We start from the raw sequence: 22,788 nt of genomic DNA, 5'->3' as shown, positions 1-22,788 counted from the left end.
TAGGGATGTGATTTAGATGGGAATTAAGATGAAGAATACAGGTATTTTGATTTCGGGGTCAGTGAGATCAGTCGTATTCTTGAACTAATAATCTCTGTTTTGATCGACACAAATGTCAAGATTTCGATTGCGTATTTTAATCAGATTTCATTTACTCTATGAAAGCACCACTACTTCTTTATTTCGTGGAGAGTAGTTTTTGATTGCAAATTGAATACCTGAAGAATGCTGGTCCCTTTTAGATTTGATTCATTCAAAAAGTAAGTGGAGGATGGTATTCAAAACTCATTTATGCATGCTACAAATGTTATTTATAGGATGTTTAAGGTACATGTTAAGTAAGAGTTACAGGTAGTATGGATCTGAACCTAGGCGGAAGCAAGAAAAAACAACACCATGTTCGGAAGAAGTACAGCATCATTACGTTGGATTTATTTAAGCCTACCAAAAAGTCATACCCAGAATTTGACTACGAAAAAATTTGCAAAGAGTATCTGGTAATCGATTTATTTGTATTTTGGAAATCATTCCGTATATTCCCAATGATATATTTTCCAAACAAGATCAGCCACTGTATTCTGGAACACCCTTTATTGAATGCAATTCTAACGGTGGCGGTGATGAATGGAGCATCCCTTAAGTGGGTTAACTTTGGAAATCAGAATCACTGAAAGTTAGTAGTAATGGCTAATTTCCATCAAAAGGACGTAGATGGTATACTGTGTAAGGGGAATTCTCTACTTAAAATATTCAAATCTTTGTCAGCCTTAAATTTCATTCATTGATGCATCCAATTTAATTTTATGCAATGAACCCTATCCATCAGCACGCCATGGTTATTTGTATGTATTGATCCCTCAAAAATTTTTGATAGTTGTTTTTGCGATGGATATAGATGTGTAATTCTAGAAAGAAGATGAATCAAGCGGTGAGGATGAACGTTTCCATGATCGTGAAGCAGAAGAAATAGTGAGAAGGTTGGAACAAAAATATGTAAGTTTAATTATTACGTTCATCTCGATTGCTTAAATGAATTGATTTCGCTTTATTTTCATAATGTGTGCGGTACTTACAGTTGCCTGGAAATCTATAAAAAGGAAGTCTCATCATGACAATGATATTTATCCAAAATATGAATTATTTGCTTGTTTTCAGGGTGGCAAGAGAGACAAGCATGGCCACAAAATTCGTTTTGGTTGTGCTGATGATTACATGGACAAGACGGCCGGTTACGATCTCACGGATCCATTTATTGATGACACGGAAGCTGTAACCTTTTCAAGATTTATTTCGATATTGGTCCTAGATATTTTTATCTTACTTGTATGGCTTCAATCATATGATAATTATTTCAGTATGATGAACACGTTCCTTCTGCTTTGGATACAGCACGCGGAGGTTTTTATGTTAATAAAGGAAAATTGGAATTTAAGTCGAAGTATGCTGAAGGCGACGAAGACAGTGATGTTGAAGATACAGTTATCAAGAAGAAAACGGTAGAAAAGGTAAAATGCAGGACTTATCGATAAGATTAACTTCTTTATTACAAGTTATTCATTATTGAAAAGTGACGCGGTTCTACTAATCCTTATGCCATCCCTGTCCCTGTTCTCCATATTTACTTCCCATATAGCTAAATATAGAGAGTATGAAAGTCTTTTGTATTGCAAAACCTAGATTATTATTTGGCGCTGTCCCACCTTTTATTATTAACTTCAGTTATTGCATTGAAAAAAAAAAACTCTTAACTAGTTCTGGCAAAATATTCTAATGATTATGTTTTCAGAAACGTAAAATCTCTACCGATGAGGAAGTAAGCGATAGCAAGCGTACATGCATTTTTCCACCTGCAAAGCCATCTGCCGATAACAGTTCATCATTAACGGAACCTGTAAGACGATCAAATCCTCAGTCACCAGTCAGATTGTCTTCAGCTGGTGCTGCTCCTACGACAAAACCAAGGGACGCACCTCGCAGTCGTCTGCTTGCACAACAGTACATTAAAAAGCGACGTCTTTTAGGGCAACCACCAATGGCAAAAATTCAGTCACCAGCTGTAAAAGCTGCTATGGGTGTGAAAAAGAAGTAACTATTTTGATTACAATGCAGATTTTGTACTCATATGCTAGTTTAATAGATCAGTTGTTTTTGATTTCTGACTTCACTGCTGTTCTAGTCGTTATTGTCGTGATTTCACAGGTCGATGCGCCAGTATGAGTCATTAATTTCAATTCTGATTTTTGGATTTTCAGATAGTTTTATCACTTCAGGAAATAATATTCTTCATTATTGTTTAAGGCTGAAACCACAGGCGAAAAGAACAACTGTTACAATGACCGGTGAGGATTTAGCTGGGTTTTTGAAAGACATGACAGGTGGTGAACTGGAAGCCGTGGAAGGAATGGAAGGCATAATTTCGGAGACGAAAGAAGTGCGGTTTATTTTATTTATTTTCTTTTTGTTCAGATTCAATTTCCTATAACTATTAGCATCATTTTTTCTAAAATGTAATTAGTAATGACTTCTGCATGCTAACTGCTTTCAACTTGTTTTCTTCTAGCAGATCTTTCAAAAAACGACTAGCATACCAATTGAACATGACACTGATGTCGATAAACCGGTAACACCTCCTACTGAGAAAGTACCACAGTCACAGGCTTCTAGTTCAGGTTTAGCTGGATCTTCATCCATTGTAGCTATTCCGAAGCGCTCACCTGGGCGTCCTTCCGGTTCAAAAATACAGGTTAGATTACTGACTAGAGTTCATTGTCGCACTTTAATTACGCAAAAAATCTTCAAGACTGGAAACATCTCGTTCATTGGAATTTTTGAAATTCGTTGGAATGAATCAATTCACCCAAGCGTTTTCTTATTATTTTTTTCAACTTTTGTTCTGCTATTTTCATGCATTTCAGCACAAACAAATGCCAATAATGTCGGATAGACTGCGAGCTATGATCGATACATACAAACAGAAAACCAAGGAATTTGGTGCACCCAATAAAAAAATCCGTCTTCCACCGAGTTTGGTTGATCTTTGCATAAGGTTTGGGTCCATCAAATTGAAGTTTGTTTTGTTTGATGAACAATAATCGTTTTAAGTAATCGTTAAAAAGAAGGGAAGTCAGTACAAAATTCATTATGAAGAAGGAGGCTGTATTAGTCAGATTAGGTTTCCTAATTGGCATGTAGAATTTACAGAAGATAATATAATACTGAGGATGCAATTAAGGAATAAAACGAAATAGTTCCTTATATCGTTAAGGAATTTTTACTATTTTTCAATGTGCATCTATTGTAAATGGAATCTTTCTTTATAGTCGGTGTCTCTGGCACATGAGCAACGCATTAATTTACAGAATCGAAGAGCAGTGCACGTTGGAACATTTTAATCATCAACAGAAGACGCGGATTTTTGATTTATTGGCCAACTGGGTCTGTGTGCAGCGAAATTCGTTATATATCCGTATGAAAGCTCATCGGGATCGTCATGAAGTTAGTCGAAATAGAGTTGAAATAGACTGGCAGTTACTGATAATAATTATACAGAAGTATTTCGATAATCAGCGGACCGCAGGTGTCCGCGAAGACGGCAATGCAATGAATAGAAAACAAGCGGGCTGTTCTTATCAGTGTTTGATAAGCTAATATATTTAAAGTTTTTATTGAAGTTGACTTGAAAATAAACTTTATTGTTTCTGAATCCTTTGGACCCTGCTACATAAAAAAGTCAAATTGCTCCCTGGTCAAAAAAGGTTGAGAACTACTGCTACATAACTTCATAAGCATATCCGATTATTTGATAAGGTATGGCATAATGTATATGCAGAGTCTTGTTTCGTGCTTAATTACTTTATGACGTACGAGATTTTTTTTGCCCAAAACTATCATTGAACTTTGAGTAAAACAGATATTTTCTAAAAAAAGTAGAATTCATGTATTTCAATCAAGTGCTTGATATAATATATTTATAACTAGCTCGTAAATTATTTCTGATGCAAGAAATCATCCTGCTAGTGGTGTATCTAAATCCACCACTAAAATTCTGGTAATCATATATGTATATACATATATATACATATATATTTATATTTATGTATATATATGTATATGACTTTGTTACAATAATTCTTAATAATTTCCAGCCCAGCGCTGCTTCGGATTCGGACATTAATGCAGATGAACCAATGAGTGAAACGAAAGAAGCACCGCGCTCTATGAACGATGAAAAAGTGCTTGGTTCAAATGATTCGTCTTCTTCCATCATTACAATTTCTTCATCACCTGCTATTCCCGATTCATCACCGAAATCTCCCGAGGCATTGACGCTGGAAAAGAAAGAACAGCTTATTGGAGTCAAGAATACGACAAGCAGTGATGCTGCAAGATCATCAGGTACCAAACATACTCCAGCAACGAAAGAAGGCACTGAAAAGATAGGAACCGCATCAGATACTACCCTTCCATCCATATCTGTAACCAAATATTTGGATTCTTCAGCCTGTTCAAAAACAGTAAGTTCTTTTGTCAAGGAATTTCTTATCCATGTTCATCTATTCTCATGCGTTAACAAATCTTGGACAATATGCTCTTCATTAGATGCCTAACCTACTTTTTTGACACGAAATTTTATCTTGATGTCTTTGTGTAGAACTTATTGGCGATTCGGACTTTAAATTGACAAAATTATCGGGACAAAGGGTCATCTGTATTACTGTTTTATAGGCTTTCAATCCATCGAAAGCTCCACCTACGACGACTGTAACTGGTACATTAAATAACACTCAGTTGTTATCTATGTTTGCAACAATGATGCAACAAACTCGTGGTGATTCCATCCTTCAGCAGCAACGCTTCGTTGACAGTTTAACAGCACAAATGAATGCTCATCTTCTAAGTAGTAAACAGCAGTCGGAACTTTTGTCGCAGTTCCAATTGACCCTCAATAATCTTTCAAAGTGAGTCATGTATGCTCGATGTAGTTTTCTGAACTAACAATTTTTATTTACCGCTTATTCTCTTGAGTTTTTATTTAATCAGATTGACAGGAAGATGGGAACTGACTTGAAAACTGAATTTATATTTACTTGACAAAAGCTCTTCTGAATAAACTTACTCATGGAAAGATCACAGCTGTTTTACATTGCACATAAGGCAATTTTTCACTGTAGTCTTTAAATTTATATGCTACATGATGTATCCATCATTACATCGCTTAATAATTTATTTTCAAGCCGTTAATTTGCAAAGTCATCGATTAGCTTTCTGTGGTAGGTTATGTAGTGATTTAATGCATTTGAAGAAAAATTTTAAAGACTAACTTATATGTCAGATCTCACTGACTTCCACAAATCTGTGCTTGAACATGTCATTGTGCTATGCTGTCGGGCAAATACTGCAATGGTAGTCTGTAGTTTTTTCATATGACGCTGGGTTGGGTGTGCTTTTCATGCATCGATTAGATTCATCGATTAGATTAATGTCATCGATTAGATTAATATTAATTTGTTTTTCAAGCCGTCCATTGTAGTATCGAAGTGATTTGACTGATTCCACTGATAATATTTTTAAAAATCAAACGAAACAGATTTCTTTCATGAGAATATTAAATGATCCTCACTTTTTTAAACAACGTCAAGAGGTTCTAGGATAAGATGCGACAAACTTGAATCTATTTTTCTAGGATGACTACCATAACACCAACTAGCTCTGTGAAAAGTCCTGCATCATCAAAGCCTACTGTTTCCAAAAGCGACCCGCAACCATCAAAATCTCAACCAAAACCAAATCGAGCACTTGCTAATGGCAGTTCTAATTCAAGTCCAATAAAGGTAAGTCCTCAAGAATTATATGCAAAGTGCAAATACCTATCCTTATCATTATTCATGATCACTCATTAGGGACGGCGTTAATCCCTTGCTGTCAGCGTTTATAATTGGCAGGACTTTTACTTTATGTTTCAAGTCCTCTATTATAAAATATTATATTTTAGGGATTCAAACAACCAAAGAATGAAAAAGCTTCACGTGCTTTGAAAGAAATCAACAATGCGCTGGCACAAGTTGTTTCAGGTAAGACATATGGATGGTCCGAGTACAGAAATTGAGAACAGACATTGTGAAAAGTGAGGTTTGCAATTCTCAATTTGATTTTCTTGAGGTGGAAAAGGCTCTTATTTATGCAATTTTCAGAGGTGGAAAAAGCTCTTATTCATACCGAGAACGAATATGTAAAGGAGAAAATGAGGTAAATGTAAAATATATAGTGAAAGATTTAGATGGTTTCAAACCTTTCATTCGTGACTGTAAGCATGTGGGAAGCATGAAGTTATTATTGTTTTTATGTTTTTGAGATTGCCAACTCGGAAAAAAACTTGTGAAAGAATAATTTAGGACTGAAAAAGAAGGTAAAATTGCGCCACCGAAACGGTTTCTGTGGACTGACCCGCTGAGGTATTTTTTTTGTTGATTTTTATGATACCTTTATTGTTATTCCATCAAGTTGGGATTCTTCCGATATTAAGGATATCATATAAGGTTCTTACCAAATTATTTCATACTCGATACTTCAAATATTGCTGAATTGCCGGTTTTCCTTTTATACGAAATTAAAATATTTGCTAACGTTTTTATCTTTTTTGTGTAAATGTTAATATTCTTTGCAGGGCAGCATTAAAAAAACAAGTGACTTTGCTATTTGCTAGTCTCGAGCAGCATGGTGACCCCACTCATATTACTAATACAACAGTTGTGCAATATTTATACTACACTGTTAGGCCGCTTTTCAAGGATTATGTTAAATTTAGGTGATTTATAGTATTGTTTTGATATTCTGATAGACTTTTCCTCCTTCATATGCAACAGAAATATGAAGTAGCAGTTAACAATATGAAAGATGGGAGCTGAACTGCTTTACTGTTAATAGTTTGGTATAACTGCACAAATACCAGTGTCTATGGAAATTATGAGAGATAAACTGAGTTCGAGTTTCGATTTTGGAAAGTTGGTATTATCCTAACTGAACAGGAAAAACATGGCTAACAAAATTATTCTTATCCTTACAGAGATTTGGTGTTGGAGATATTGCGATTATGCCCAGAAAGACGACAGCTAGTTCTTATTCCTGAGATGAAAGCGTTTATTGAACTAAGTGATGCTTCTAAAGCACAGTCGTTAGTTAATCATTTCCTAATAATTAGTTTTGCTAAACTAAAATTTTTAGTAACTTTTGGGATCCTATTAAATTTTAGATTCAGTATTATATTATAATGAAATTTAACAATATCTGGATAAGAAGAATAACGAATAAATTTTATGCTTTTAAATATATTATTGGTAATTGCTGCTTATTTCTTTAGTCCAAGTGAATTGTATGACATCATATATATATATATATATATATATTTGTCATGATAGTTTCATCGTACGGAAATTTACTAATGTGAGTGATCAGGTAGTCATTATGGTCATGCTGATTTATCATTTTTCCATCTATCGCCATTCATATTAAGTATGGTGATGCGATGGATAATTTATAAAAACAAGAGGAAAAATCAAATTAGCGAACTCGATTAAATCAGTAGTTTTGTATCGCGCTGATTTTAGTCTTTAATTAATCAAAATAATTTAATGTTTTAGCGGAGTGTCTCAAGTAACATCGAAAACACTGAAAACTTCAAGAACCGATTCATCATCTGCGAAAATTTCCCCGAATAAAAACATATCAAACGCTGAACTTCGACAAGCATCAATTACTAATGCTGCAGATTTCCGCTCATCGAATACTGTCGATAGAAAAGAAAACTGCTCTGTAAAGTGCAGCAATGGAATGGAGGTTGAAATTTTGGTGAGTTGAGTTGTTAATAATGTAGTTTATTGTCAGCTATTATTATTTTTTTTTACATGAAACGCGCGATGATTTGATAGTTGCAATAACAGTAAAATAAATTGACTTCTCTTCAGTCTGATCTTATCTTAGTTTTAAAGCTCGTAACGTTTGATTTAATTTCGTCTTGATTTAATTTCATCCTCAGTATCAGTCATTTCTGTAACTACAGTGAAGAGATTGGCGTTGCTGAACGGAATAATAGTTCAGAAATCGGGATTTCCAATGCTGAGAAAAGTACAGTTCAGCCAGTGTAAAATCTGACTGGACATTATTAATATATATCTCTATTCTGAAACACTTTCAGAAGAGCTGATAAATGCTTTGATTATCCACATTTTATGCTGATAGTAGAAAAGATGTTTAGGTCCAAAGATTTCCAAAAGAGAAAGTTGGGTCATCATCATAAATCGACTTTCGGAATTTGCCACACCAAGAGGTGTAGATTGCGGCGAAAGTGCATCTTCTGTCTTAACCATGTCATTTTTAGATATTTTGTATCCTTGATTTGCAAAAGATTTGACAAGTAATTCTTATATTTTAGCCATTGACAGTCAGTGGGGTTACTTTCAGGCTGGCTCAAGTCGTTCGTCCGTACTTCTTACGCCTAAATTAACTTCTGGACAAAAAGTCATATTAGTTCGAGAGAGCAAGGAACGAGAGAAATTGTTGGGTGAAAAAGCAGTAGCTGAGGTGGGATTGTTTTGCAAAGTTTTAGGTGTATTCTAAATTGAATGAGATTTTAGGTTATCAATTATTTTGGAAGACTAGTTCTTTATGTTACGGTTTTAAGATGGGTGAGAAGTCAAAAAGTTTCATTTTCTTTGGCATGGAAGATTATATTTCCGAGTAATTTTCATGCTCTGATTTCAGAAAACACTCAAAGGTTGTGAGGAGATTGAGCAAAAATTACAGGTATGTGCCACATTTCTGAATAAAGAACAGAATGAAAAATGGAAATTCCTTGTCAATGGATGTGGAAGTGAAGTAGCAAGCAAGCTAGATTAACTTTTGAGATTATTTTCCACTTAAATTCCATGATGAAGGATGATTTTCATATTTACATTTTCTTTGTTACATATAATTAATTTTTCAGGAGCAGAAAGAACGTGAAGTAGCTGAAAATAGAAAGCGAGATGAAGAAGCTATTAAAAAAATGGGAACAAGAGGCAAGTATAGAGAAAAAATTAGTTATCCACTTCAGGAAAATCTATTAATTTACAAACTCACTTTAATTACTTTCACTGATAAATTTTTTTTTTAGGAAGCCGAACGACTGGAAGCAAGTAGAGATGAAGATGAAGAGCTGGGTGCTGTGGAGTCAGTGATATTTGCTATGAGACCAAAAGTACTTTTTTCCGATTTAGGCATTTTTGGTTCAAAAAAAAAGCTTGTTATCCAAACAAAAACTGTTGAGAAAAACTGAAATAATATATCGTAATATAAAAAGGGGAGTAATTTAGCAACAACTCACTTCTTATTTAAAGATTTCACCATCTTGCTAATTTCCTGCTCGGCGTTCCACTCTTCATTATAGGTGCAGAAAAAGAAATTCATTTAATATTTCGACATCCTGTGAAAATCTCAACAGAAGCTAAGCTTCTGAAAGTATTTCATTATTCATCAAACGATAGTCAACATTGTTAGCGATATGACATCATTTACATGATGTAAAAATGCTATCGAGACAATTTTTTTCCGCCTTCAGTAGATTATCTTTCAGGTTTCCAGTTTAAATTTCAGCTTCATATTGTGGGATCTCTTGTGCATACTTTTAGCTTAGTCGTAACCATCTTTTTTTTATCCTCCGCTCTACTTTTCTATCACTTACAGGATTCGGACTTGCAAGAAATTGAGGAAGTGGAATTAGGCGCTGATACTGAAGTTGATATGAATACCGAAGAAGACGTATGTTGATTGACAGATGATTGTTTATCAGATCCTCAACTTGATAAGTTTACTGTCACTAACTTGAATAAATCTTGCTAATTTCTGCAAATAACAATGAATTGCTGCACCTTACCCAACCCACGTATTTTAGGTGAATGTAGATCAGAGGAATGGAAGTCAGATGTGCAACTCAGAGAGTGAGCAGGCATGTAGTAGTACCGAAACTGAACAGCATGTGGTAAAAATACTTTTTCGAATCAACGATTTCTGAATTAATAACCGCCTTGAATCCAGATTTTTACTTGTTAAATTGCTGAAAATACTATTTCAAAATTTTTTCTGAGCTAGTGTTTCTTTTTTCTGTCAGTGCCGATTATCTTTTGACAAAAAATATAATTTGAAATTTCTAAACCGAATTTCACATTATGGCCCCCTTTGCTATATTTCCCAATTGGAAAGTTATTTTTGTTATCATTCCGGCAAGAGAATCAGTAGAGGGGATGCTCATAAATAATTTGAATCTTATGCGATTTAACAATTGGGATATTCTTTTTTGTTATGAATTTGCAATTAAAAATTTTTTAGTACATGATTACATCAGTTTATACTTTTCTGAGTTATTAATTCCAGAAAATGAAATCATGCAGTAATGGTCTGTCGGAGCAAAGCTCACCTCAAGATCCCGTCACAAAAATGAGTGTGCAACCGGTACATCCATATTCAATGCCGCGAATCACTCGTTCACAAAGCAGCCGGCAAACAAACGTTGTGCATTTCACATCATCATACAAACAACCGTCGCCGGTAACAGTGACTGCTTCCCAGAAGTTTCACACAGGTGTATCTGTCTGTGCTACCACTGCTAATTCATCGTGAGTTATTTTTGTCCTTGAGAAAAGTTTATAAGTGAAACTTAAGTGAAGTTCCTTCCAAAAATTTTTGAAAAGATATTTCCAGGAGCAGATTTTCGGAAGCGTACAAACATTCAAATTCTTCGCAACAGCACTCTACAACCCTCCAACAAGCCATGCAGGAAATTACATCTATAGCAAGCCCAGATTCTCAGGCCAGCAATTATCAATCATCCTGTGTACAGGAGCAACCTTCTTGGGGTGTCAAGCAACTTTCTGTTTCTTCTCCTCCGCTACCTAATCAGCCGCTAACGTTGCATTCCACTTCATCATCGCATTCTACTGCTTTGACTCACGCAAGTGGCACTTTTACTACGTCACAGATGACTCAGCAACAACCTGCTTTTTTCCCTTATTCGGCTCAACAGCGTCATATCTCTTCCAAGAATCTCCAATCCCAACATACGCCAACGATTCGTCATGCTTCTCAAGTTTCTCAACAACAAGAAAATCAACATCAACATGGTCCCATACAACATCCGTACAGTTATCCATCTTCTACTTACTGCACTACCACGAACATCCAAAAGGCTTCCCTTCCGACTTGCAGTATTCCTCACAATGCTTCACGAGCTTACAACAGTGTGCTTTCATCTCAAAAGGTTATATACCCGCAACATTCTGTATCTTCAGCGGGTTGTTCCTCAGCTTTTTCACCCTTATCACAACCGCCTACTCGGCAACAGCAACTCATGACCCATGAATCATCAGACAGTTATCAACAGCAGCAGTTTTTGTTGCAACAGCAGCAAAAACAACGGCAAAAACAGCTGTATGGTGAACAACAGCAGCAACAAGTGAATGCTACACAGGATCATCAAATGTACAGTAACTGGCGATAAGTATTTTCTCTATAAATCTGCTTATTGTTGGTTTTTTTATAAAATATGTGCTTTCTTTTGGATCATAAAATCTTTCAATAATTTAGTTTCCTCACCCGGTTTTCATTTTTGAATTAAATGCAGGGATAATGGTGTTCCTCACTGGAAATCGAACTAACTGAGATTGATTTCGACATATGAAAAACCTGGTTTTTAAGAAGTACTTTTTTCATCTTTACTTTTTTGTTTTGTTTCTTCTTTTCACAGAGGTATTGGAAGTTAGAAGAGTAATTACTAGTTTAATTATATGCTTATGCATCTTTTAATTTTGCTAAACTTTCAACCATTTCAAAATATTGTAAAAGAAGTTCTGAAAATTGCTCTGAATAGAAACAGAATAGTATTTATATAATGAAGCTGATTCATTCTGTAATCAAGTTGATTCGATTGATAACTTCTTATAAGCGCTAATCCCATCAAAATTGAGGGTGTAGTAGATCAGTACTCTTGGATTTTAAGAAATATCCTCTTTTCCGACTCACAATTAAAATATATGTCGTGAAGTAAGGACAAGGCTTATGTATACTTGTGGAGCTGTAATTTATATGGGAGCATTCTTAATAGATTGATAAATAATTGTAATTTTCAACCATACTGTTAAAATATCCGATGATGTCTGAAAGACTAAATGTTCTAAAATCATCTTAGTGTGGAATTCTCACATTCAGTATTTTTACAATTGCAGTCTTGCCTCAATTCCAGTAGGATGACACTAAATCATTGGCAGATTCGAGTAAAAATAAAGTATAAAACCTAGTTATTGTTCACGAATTCACGGTTGATAAAATTCTTAGGAGCGCACCTTATTTGTTTTCTTAGTAATTGAATACTTTTTCTTGTTGAGCAAGGCGGTCATGATCAAAGGATTTCAAACAGTATGGTTAAAAGTGGAAGGCAATATTGTTTTTGATCTGTAGCATGCCAATTGTTGCGTGGATTTATGGTTGATTGTGAATGTTCCACCTCTCATTTCATATGCACTTTTTACAATTATATTAAAACGAAAAGTGTAAAATCATTGCTAAAAAAGTCGATTAATCAATTAGTATCTTTCATCCTTAATATGAGGTTTTCTTCAATTTCATCAGTATTGTAAGTTTATTTTTCGTACCTGTTAAGCATCATCAGTTCTGAAAAACCCCAAATTTGCATATTCGATGAATTCTGGTTTAAAATCTAACTTGGCATTATATTTTCGCATGAAATGAATAGGTAGCAGGCTGACGTCTGAACTTTTGGATAGGTTGATTTAATGTTGCAATTTAACCAAGTGTGGAATAATTTATTATTTTGAGGGTATCATTATGAAGTTTCATTTCATCATTCATTGTTATCGCATTTTCAAGAAATGTATCTGAAATTAAAAAAAAAAAGTTCTACGTCCACTTTGTATTTTTTAAACTCATTTGATGTTAGTTTTTTTATATTTACAATATCTGATATTTTCTCTTTCACTTCCATTTTATGACAAACTAGTTTCGTTGCTTTTCTGAGATATCATGAAATCTTTGCTCTTGTTTCCTCTATTTATTATTATTATTATTATTATTATTCTGTGGATGAAATTTTGTTCTGCTTTTTGATTTTGAATTTAGATTCGTTTTGTCATCTATATATGTCATTTTGCCGTTTTAAAATATTCATAATTTGGGATCTTAGAAATTAAAGAGATTTCGAGTTTAACTTTTTGGAATTTCTTTTTTATGTGATTATTATCACTTTTTGCATTAGTGTTTGAGAGCTATATGTTAAATGATTAGTACATCGATAAATAAAGTTATTCTCGAAATGTGTTCATATTTAATCTTTTAAATGATCAATGATGAGTTTTATTACTAATTTTGCATTGAAAATCTAAGTTGTTTATGATATCCAAATATTTGAATAGACTTTAGAGAGTAAGAAATTGGGATATTATTTTTAAACAAAATCTCATTCCTTACATTTGAATACTGCTTGATGAAATGGACTAATCCAGTATTCTTAGATTATATGAATAACATCAGTGGAGTATATTTAAGGATTAATTTAAATTCTATCATATCAGATTATTGAAATTTTTAAGAATGGTAGACAACATTTACATTGTATTCTCCTCAGTGTTTCCCTTATATTCTTATATTGCTTGATAAATGTGGATCTGGAAATGAATTTTGAACTTAAAAGATCGGAACTGATAAAAGGTGATAAATGAATAGAGATAAGTGATAAATGAACTAATTAACTGTACGGTTTGAGGATTTTAATATATAATTCTCGAGGGAATCAATGAAGAAATCACAATGTTTGTAAGTTTTATACCTGAAAGTAATTCTTAGGAATGTTTATAGTAAGATTGGTCTAGTAGTACTTGCAGTATTTTACTTTGATATACATGGTCCCTTATAAACATTGAATGAATTTAATAAATAGATGAGTAATTTGCATACAGATTGATAAATGATTTACATTTACCTGGAAATCATTTCAATTTTGTTAAATTATATTTATGCAAATTTTGCGTTTTCTTTTTGCCGAAATTTAAAAAAAAAAATCGAAAAATAGATCAATGTATTTGGTACTTCTTTCTTGTATGCCTATTTTTGAAGAAACAGTTGTAATTAAAGGTAGATAGATGAGTTGGATGAGGAAAAAGAAACGATGGTTAAATAATGTAATGATAATAATTTTATTACTTAATGGTATTTTAAGTTTGAAATGTTAGTTTCTCCTAAAAATTTGCCTGCTAAAGATATGTTTATTTTATTGAAAGTAACATATTATTATTGAATACTTGTAAATTCACTTCATATTTCAAATAGAATTTTAATTCTTAACATTTTTTTTTATTTTTTAATCTACCAGAATATTATTGAGTTTAATGGCTTAAAATATAGATGAAAATAAAAACGATTGATATTGTTTTCGGCGAATTTCAAGCTTTTTTTTTTTTTCAGCTTTCAAAGATATATTTACTCCATTGGATAAATATTACGGTTTGAATTAACAATTTTTCCTTTCATTACTTCCATAAAAATTAGACTAAATTAATAAATCAAAGTTTAATTAATTAGTTTTCATTATTAAGATTTTCATTACCGGATAAAATTGTGGATTCATTTTCAGAAGAAGTTTTTGAAAGAGAATTGAGAAAGAAGCTAGAAAGTTTTATGCGTAATATTTATTAAAATTTATTAATATTAATTAATTAATATATAAGAATAAAATAAATGATTATAGATCCAGTAAAATGTGGTACAACCAATATAACGATTAGAGAAAGCCAATTTAAGATAATGGGTGGAGAAAATGCTTCATTAGGAGAGATGCCATGGGCTGTAGCATTATTTCATGGCCGAAGTTTGTCTTTTGGCTGTTTCAATTGTATAAATTTCAATATATCCACTTTTTTTTTCCCCTCCCCAAATAATATCATATTCCGTTTTTATTAACAATAATTTGAGGGATAGTATGATAAGTGTCATTCTTACTACTAACTAATTGATCACATAAATTATAAGTTTTGCTTAAATTATTATTGAAAATAATTAAATGATTAAAGTTTTGATTGATTTAAAAGTAAACTGAATGAATCAGTAATATCGAATTTCTCTTTTTTTTTGCATAATCTACTAATGATAAAACGAATTTGTCTGTTAACTTATTTTATCTAAAGATTAGCAACATTTTCTAATGATATTAAATCTAAATTAATTCAATGCGACTGTTTCAGATGGTTTAGATGATGATTTTTGAATTTTATCAAAATATTCAATTGTTGAAAAAATCTGTTAATATTCCTGTTTTCCGGAACGTATTACAATTAAAAATAAATCTTACTTCTGTTTTATAGTATACGTTTGTACGGGAACATTGATATCACGAAAACATGTTATCACAGCTGCACATTGTTTTAAAAGGCTTTTTGCTACAAGACCATGCAAGTTCGTTATTTTTTTAAACAATGTTAATAATAATTTCTAATACCTTCATGAGAATGATAACAGATCACAGGATTAGTTGGATCTCTTCGAAAAGTCGAATGATAACAGTAGTTAAATACTTATGGAATTAAGCCATATAGATTAGTGAATGTAAGAGTTTTTATTCAACAAACAACATCACTACGGTATATATTAGTAATAATAATAATCATCCCTTCAATCAGTGATACAAATTATGGGCTTTACTTATGAGTTGAATGTTTGAAGCATAATAAATAATTAGTAGCAATAGAGATATCAGAAGAAAAACAGGCGATTTCAATTTTGGAGAAGTCCTAATCGTTTTTTCTGGTTTTTTTTAGCTGTTTTACTTCTGGAACACAAGTAATGTCTCTTTTTTTTGCCACATAAGTGATTCTATCATTAGATACTTAGAATTCTGGAGATATTTAGAAAAATTGAAAGTCTGAAATTTCTACTTGAAAATTATATCATAGAAATATTCCGGAAACAACTGATTTTCATTCTACGTTATAAAAAGTTATCATACGTATTACTATTATGCAGATCCTCTAGCTTTAATTATGTATAATGTAAACTAGTGACTAGCTTACTTCAAAAATTAAATTGTAATTTGAGACTAGAATCCGGAATATATTGGAAATGGTAAATATATTGGAAATGGTACCTAATCAACATGATGGATATCAAAGATGATAAGAAAAACTTCCTCTGTTAATGCTGATATTAACAAAGCTTTGAAATGAATACAAAAATTACACGTAAAACAAAAATTACACGTATTCTTATACCAGTAGGCATAGCTTAATTTCATCCGCAATTGATACAGTTCAATTTTAAGATGACCGATAATTTTCAGCGTATCTTTTGGTTATTACCAAAAAGTAGCTCTGGAAAAGTATAGTGTTTTATATGGTAGCAATTGTATAAAACAACAGAATGAAAATTCATGTAACAATGCGCCAGAAATGAAAATAAGCCGAATCGTCAGGTTGAATTATAATTTCTGCTTTTGAGATTTTAACTTTAAAATTTAACAGTGAATATTTGGGCAACTTTATTCATTAAATTTTGTCTTATTCCTTTATGACCGCTATTTTCTAAGCAACTGTAAATGAAATATTAACATCCAAATCATCAATCAATCAATCAGACAATAGACGGATCAAGCGGAATAGTTTGACGACTCCCATGACTCTTCTGAAATGTCATCAGCATGAAAACATGCTAAAAAAAAAAGGAAAAAACCTTCAATATGCAAAATAATTGAGATAGTTCTTGCGTTTGTAATGACAGAAAAAATGTTTCCTATAATAATTTGCTTTTACTGCTTATTCGGCATATTAGGATATTAATATTTCAAAAGTTGACATTTTATATGCATATCTATTCATATTTATTACCACTATATCTATTATCACTATCTATTACCACTATATCATTGCAGATAACTTCTCCCATATTATAGATTACAATTATGCCGTATATTTAAGGGCGCAATATGGACGGTTTTTTAATGAGAGGTGTTTAATGGCAGATTTTGCACTGCTAGAATTGGAGGATATAATTGAAGAACCATTAACCAATTATATTTGCTTATGGCATCGAAATATTATCAGAGAAGATGATCGAATTCGGTTAACTGGTTATGGTTGGGGTTCCGTTCGTGAGTTTATCAAATTTTAGATTTAACTCCAAGAAATGCCAATGATGATTTAGACTGAGAGCTCGTTGATTTCAGCATCCTTTGATGGTGAAGAGTTAGCAAATAATCTACAGGTGATCAATTTTCCAAAAACAATGAATCGACTGGAATGTTTGCAAATATCAAAAACAAAAGATGCGATTTGTGCAGTGGAAAGTAGGGTAGCAAGCACATGCCGGGTTAATTAATCTTGCTTTTTTTTTAAATTTTCAGTATTTTGAATTGCAATTAATACATTTAGTTATAGTATGGGTGTTCCTCCAATTATTGCTTTGATAAGGAAAAAGTTACTTCCCAAATGTTACTTTCCAAAGTTACTTTTAAAAAGTTATTTTTAAGTGTCCTGGAAATATAGCCAGTGAAACATGAAATGGGTCTTGTAGCAGCAATAAAATCATTCTGGACTTGGAATTTCATATTTTAAGCCTCATGAGTTTTCTGGAACCAGAACTTTTACCTTTCCTTTACTTAAGTACTTTCTCTGAAACTTTCGAAAATTTCAAACTGCCAATTTGTTTTTGCCCACTCTTTGCTTAATTTACGAAATGAAGAAGTTCAATAATACCTTGATAATGCTCATCTCCAACGGTTTTTTTGACTTGATTGCTTTTTAGACTGTCAATTTGTTTTTGAATCTCTGTTTGCTTACGAATTGATCTATCGATGAGATGTGCTATCATTTCCTCATTCACCTGTAATTGTCATTTCTGAGATTTTTTTTGAGACTCAACTCATGGACAACCCTACTTCTCGTTAAAATTACAATAACTCACTTATTAGCGGCTCTTCTAATCTGTAGACTGACATGAATAACAAATCATAAATGATATACCGTTCCTTCGTTACATAATCTCTGCAATATTTGCTGGACAAAATTACACTTGGGATAAGAATCCAGCAAAATTTGTATATGTTCCATCAGATCCTCGTTATCTTCTCCACTCATACACTCTTCTTCACCATAAGACTATAACTTATAAATACTATAATGAATAGCTGTGACCTTTCGATATTATTCAATGTAGAGCATTTCCTAACGATGGATGATTTTCTTTACAAGAAAGTCAAAATGCTGATTATAGACTGTGCCTATGAACTGAATTTGCATATATCAAGAGCTTATGCATAGCTTATGCATACGCGTATTTGGAATTTAAAAAAAAAAATAGAAAAAAAACTTGAACACACCTGATCGTTTTCAATCTTTTCATTCTCGAAGTAGTGTGTAAAATTCGTCGAAGGATTCATCATCTGTGATGTAGACTGTTTGCGCCGATGAATTCGCTGATCCGATTTTCGCTCACAACACTTCTCATGATCTTCCGAATCATTCCGTTTCTTCGGATGTCGTTTTCTAGAAGCATTCATAGTCTGACACTTATTCTGATTTGACTATCGCGATCTACCTGCAATTTTACGTGTTTTACACCTCACTTTGAGATTATGACCGCTAAAGAAACGAAATAGCGGAAAGTTTTGAGGATTACAGATCGATCCATTCAATTCAATCATGCAAATTTGTTAAGTTTAAATGTTATCCTTAAAATTATTAACATTTTTGAGTTAATCTATCCTTGTAACTAAGTACTTTTCAGGGTGATAGTGGAGGAGGTTTAATTGCGCTTGGACCAACTGGTCAATGGTCGCTGCTTGGTGTTCTGTCCTACGGGACGCAATGCAAGAAACTACGACGAGGTTATCCACCACAAGCTCAAGTGTATACTGATATTTCGCTGTATACTATGGATATCGATGTATTCACTGGTTATGATGATGTTCTTAGATATTTATACCTTAAACATGTGTCATCAGAATAAAGTACTTTTCATAATTTTGTAATTGAATTGCATCATACTGCAAATGTACATTGACACTGATTAGTCATTTTTGAACCTGTAAAAGAAACCTGAATAAATCATTTTAGTACAAGAAAACACCATCAACCTTATAGAAATTTCACTAATCCAAGTAGTTAATCACCTTATCTTCCCCTTCAATTTTGGCAACTTTTTTTTCTTGTATAACACATTGCTGTGGGAGCGAGTTTTTGCATAAAGTCCGCATCAGAGCAAATGTGACATTACACAGCGGGACAGGTTGGTCGGAAGATGAGTAAACGGGAGAGATGAGATGAGGACGGGGGACATAGTCTCCAAGCGTGAAGAACTGGGGACGGTATTAGATATTAGTTTTGAAATTCTAGGTTGGTATTATACAGTGTCTTCATCAGGTTGGAAAAATGTTGATAAGCATGGCGCGATGTGTGATTTACTTGTTAATTGTTTCTTTAATTTACGTGATCGTGATTGTCGACTTTGTGTTAGTTTCAGGGAGACTCATCGTTTAGGAATCAACGATAATATCATCAAGTTATGGCAAGTCTTTTTTTAATTAGAAATATTCTTACGTAGCCTTGGTGCTTGAGAATTAAGTCTTCATAAATTTGTTACATAAATTTGTTACACGTACCCATGTATAGATCAACCAAAAATGGATAAGCAAAAGAGAAAAATAATGGAAAAGAATAGCAATAAAGTGGAGAAATTACATCACCTAACAATTTGTTGTTATTTCAGGACAGGACTTAGGGTTTTCTTCCTCTCTCAAAGCATTTTGAGTGATCTCTACGTAGGTAGGTGTAAATTGCAATTGCAATTCAATATATTAGGGTAATTATGTTTCAACTTTATGGTTGTGGCCAAATCTCGTTTTTCTCTTTTCATTTCCAACTTATTTTATAGCAAATAAGTTAAAAGTGTTGCGTAGCATATCCCATAGCGGACTGTTCAAATCATTACAGAATGCTTTGACGACAGCTTCAAATATTTTAGGTGATAAGGGAACACTGGGTATTATTTGGGTTTTCGACAGTCTTCTTTTTTTTTTTAAGTAACCCACAAATAAGTTAGTTGGAACTGTTGTGCTCCCTAACTTTTCCTCCAGGGAAGAACATACCCTATAAAGCATCTTAGTATTATTGCAAAGAACTATGAATATTCTAATAAACCATACCATTTCATGCAGCTTTTTATAAGATCCGTGATATAATTAACGCATTATGCGGATAAAGACTACCATAAAGAATAGTGAAGCCCTAACAGCGTGAATATAACGTACTGGTCATTCATAGTTTATATCATGCTTGTTTTACGCTATTGAACACATGATCAACATATTAATAGTGCATAATGAAAACTATGACTGCTGTTATCTGTAAAATTAGCTTCGATAGCTACTTTCACTCCCCTAGGACAGTATCATTTTTGCAAAAAGTTGATGTAATTCAGTCTTCAGGCTCGACGTTATGATACGCGCACGACAATCTTCTCACCAGAAGGTCGACTTTATCAAGTGGAATATGCAATGGAGGCTATATCTCATGCGGGTACCTGTCTTGGTATTTTAGCCTCAGATGGTATCCTTATTGCCGCTGAGAAACGGAACGTACATAAGCTGCTTGACGATGAAGTATGTATTTTTGATATTTTTTCATTTCTGGAGTTATTGCCTTCGTTTATTACTTCACTAATCATTATATTTGATAAAAAGTGCGAAGTCATCTGGTGAGTTGGAAAATGAAGAGGAGGAAAGCGCTTTGCCAGAGAAATGGGATGAAAAATTCTTCTATATTCAACGCATAAATTTGACAATGGTTTCCTTTTAAAAAATTTATTTTGTCGAAAAGCACTCGCTACAAGTTGCATCAAACGATTAGATAACTTGTGATTGCTATTAGTTCATGTTTAAATAAGTCGCTTTCTATTGCATGTCACATTTCAGGTTTTAACTGAAAAAATTTATCGGCTAGCAGATAATATCGCGTGTACGGTTGCGGGGATCACAGCCGATGCCAACATCTTAATAAACCATCTAAGATTTTGGGCAGCGGATTACAAATATAGTTACGGTGAGCATATTCCTGTTGAACAGTTGGTGCAAATGCTTTGTAACGAGAAGCAGCGTTATACACAAGTTGGAGGTAGGTTTGTTTCATATTTCTACTAGTTTCTTGTATAAAATAATTATAAAATTGGTAAAATTGTAATGCGATTCTCTTGTGGCTAGCTAAACATTATTTTGCTTCTTGTAAGTTCTCAGAGTTTGACAGTGCAGTTAGCAGGATTATAGAATCCCAACAATACCTAATCAACGTCTTCTGATTGAATGGGTTCCTGCAAAAGAGCAATATCTACCATACCTACAAAAAATGAACCTTAAATTGCCTATTCTAACTTTGTAGAAACCTGGAATCTTTAAACTCTTTGATCGACTCTTTCTACAGGAAAGCGACCATTTGGTGTTTCACTGCTGTATATGGGTTGGGACCAGCATTTTGGTTACCAGCTTTATCAGTCCGATCCGAGTGGCAACTACACCGGTTGGAAAGCAACATGCATAGGGAATAATCATCAGGTGCGTATGATGCATTTGTTGTATAATTATTTATTACTGCGACGGTCTAGGTCCACTTCTGCTTCTTTAATCTTTTTTCTTAATGATTATTTTAATATCACTATAATGTCTTCTCGTCCTATACTTTCACATTATTCAATATATCGAAAGAGTAGATCCAAAGTTATAACGAGTTAGAGTCATCGCTGACCTCTGGTGTTATATCAAAGACTGTTATTGAAATCCCGGTAAACCTAGGAGCATTGAACTGCAGAATACCGGCACTTGTGCTAGTTTGATCATATCTGCTGGATAGTTTATTATTTGGAATTTTCCAGGCTGCCGTATCGTTGTTGAAGCAGGAGTACAAATCACCCGACCTGATTGAAGCCAAGAAACTGGCCATGAAGGTCTTATCAAAGACTTTAGACGTAAAATTATCGGCGGAAAAAAGTATGGTTTTATTAAAAATGCTTTTCTTGTAAGACTTTAAATTTTGGTTCATTAGTTTGGAAATCTTTGTATCCTCTTTTCTCTACTTTTCACTATGCATTCTCTTCATTATGCTAATAATAAATTAATAAACGGAATGATTAGAGAGAGCTTAAAATGAGGACAAAAGACTTCCTACACAGTTTTTTTTTTTTTTAAATTTAGAATCTAATTTACAGTTTCTTTCCCACTATTAGACATGCTGCTCTAATTTACCAGTCAATTCTGTATTCCCTTTTTTGCAATCCAGATTTTGTTCATATACTGCGGTTCTTCAGATATTAAATATCAATCCTGATCTACTTTCTCAACTGAACTTTTATCATCCTTTAATTTAATAATTTTTCAGTTGAAATGGCAACACTAACACGAAGTAATGATAAAACAGTAGTGGAGAATCTGACTAGTGCTGAGGTTTCACAGTTGATTAAAGAACATGAAGAAAAAGAAAAAGAACAGGAAGGACAGCAACTTGTTTAATTTTGAAAAGAAGGAGCTATAGATTGTTTTCTTATAAAACATTAATTATAATGGAGTGAAATCCGTCAATTGTGCGAATAGAGACATTATTTGATTTCTAAAATTAGCGTAAATCCTAGTTTCAGTCCCAATATTCGTACTATGTCAGATTTAGGTACGAAAAATGTGATGACGCTCTGTGTCTGTTTGTTGTAATTTCTTTTTTTTTT

General features: G+C 33.1%; 4 protein-coding genes across 4 annotated transcripts; 3 read left to right on the top strand and 1 right to left on the bottom strand.

Moving 5' to 3' along the window:
* Positions 1 to 356: 356 nt before the first annotated feature.
* LOAG_03184 (hypothetical protein) lies at positions 357 to 11,527 on the top strand (the record flags this gene model as incomplete). Its single annotated transcript, XM_020446251.1, has 25 exons — positions 357 to 497; positions 910 to 993; positions 1,156 to 1,269; positions 1,356 to 1,505; positions 1,787 to 2,085; positions 2,299 to 2,431; positions 2,916 to 3,046; positions 3,360 to 3,495; positions 4,146 to 4,514; positions 4,726 to 4,958; positions 5,684 to 5,831; positions 5,993 to 6,071; positions 6,192 to 6,246; positions 6,393 to 6,452; positions 6,665 to 6,805; positions 7,064 to 7,171; positions 7,638 to 7,845; positions 8,458 to 8,577; positions 8,758 to 8,799; positions 8,981 to 8,998; positions 9,149 to 9,232; positions 9,718 to 9,792; positions 9,926 to 10,012; positions 10,405 to 10,646; positions 10,732 to 11,527. 25 exons carry the CDS (start codon positions 357 to 359, stop codon positions 11,525 to 11,527), a joined length of 4,053 nt encoding a protein of 1,350 aa, XP_020303386.1.
* A 3,314-nt stretch (positions 11,528 to 14,841) lies between these two features.
* Positions 14,842 to 17,403, top strand: LOAG_03183 (hypothetical protein; the record flags this gene model as incomplete). Its single annotated transcript, XM_003138720.2, has 5 exons — positions 14,842 to 14,905; positions 15,399 to 15,489; positions 16,370 to 16,501; positions 17,004 to 17,176; positions 17,252 to 17,403. 5 exons carry the CDS (start codon positions 14,842 to 14,844, stop codon positions 17,401 to 17,403), a joined length of 612 nt encoding a protein of 203 aa, XP_003138768.2.
* A 345-nt stretch (positions 17,404 to 17,748) lies between these two features.
* On the bottom strand, positions 17,749 to 18,583 carry LOAG_03182 (hypothetical protein; the record flags this gene model as incomplete). Its single annotated transcript, XM_003138719.1, has 3 exons — positions 17,749 to 17,907; positions 18,048 to 18,182; positions 18,404 to 18,583. 3 exons carry the CDS (start codon positions 18,581 to 18,583, stop codon positions 17,749 to 17,751), a joined length of 474 nt encoding a protein of 157 aa, XP_003138767.1.
* Positions 18,584 to 19,537: 954 nt separating this feature from the next.
* Positions 19,538 to 22,709, top strand: LOAG_03181 (proteasome subunit alpha type-4). The gene is made up of 6 exons (XM_020446250.1): positions 19,538 to 19,590; positions 20,510 to 20,683; positions 20,996 to 21,194; positions 21,498 to 21,628; positions 21,946 to 22,060; positions 22,449 to 22,709. The coding sequence occupies exons 1-6, from the start codon at positions 19,588 to 19,590 to the stop codon at positions 22,577 to 22,579; spliced, it is 753 nt and encodes a 250-aa protein (XP_020303385.1). The 5' UTR covers positions 19,538 to 19,587; the 3' UTR covers positions 22,580 to 22,709.
* Positions 22,710 to 22,788: the final 79 nt, after the last annotated feature.

Source organism: Loa loa (assembly GCF_000183805.2).
Source record: "Loa loa unplaced genomic scaffold supercont3.270, whole genome shotgun sequence".
NCBI classification, from domain to species: Eukaryota; Metazoa; Nematoda; class Chromadorea; order Rhabditida; family Onchocercidae; genus Loa; species Loa loa.
Note: the sequence above shows the minus strand (reverse complement) of the source record. Positions and strands in the feature narration are given on the sequence as shown.

Coding starts and splice junctions, on each gene's coding strand:
- LOAG_03181 (XM_020446250.1), top strand. Junction 20,684..20,995: donor ATAAGCTGCTTGACGATGAA/GTATGTATTTTT, acceptor GTCACATTTCAG/GTTTTAACTGAAAAAATTTA. Junction 22,061..22,448: donor AAAATTATCGGCGGAAAAAA/GTATGGTTTTAT, acceptor ATAATTTTTCAG/TTGAAATGGCAACACTAACA.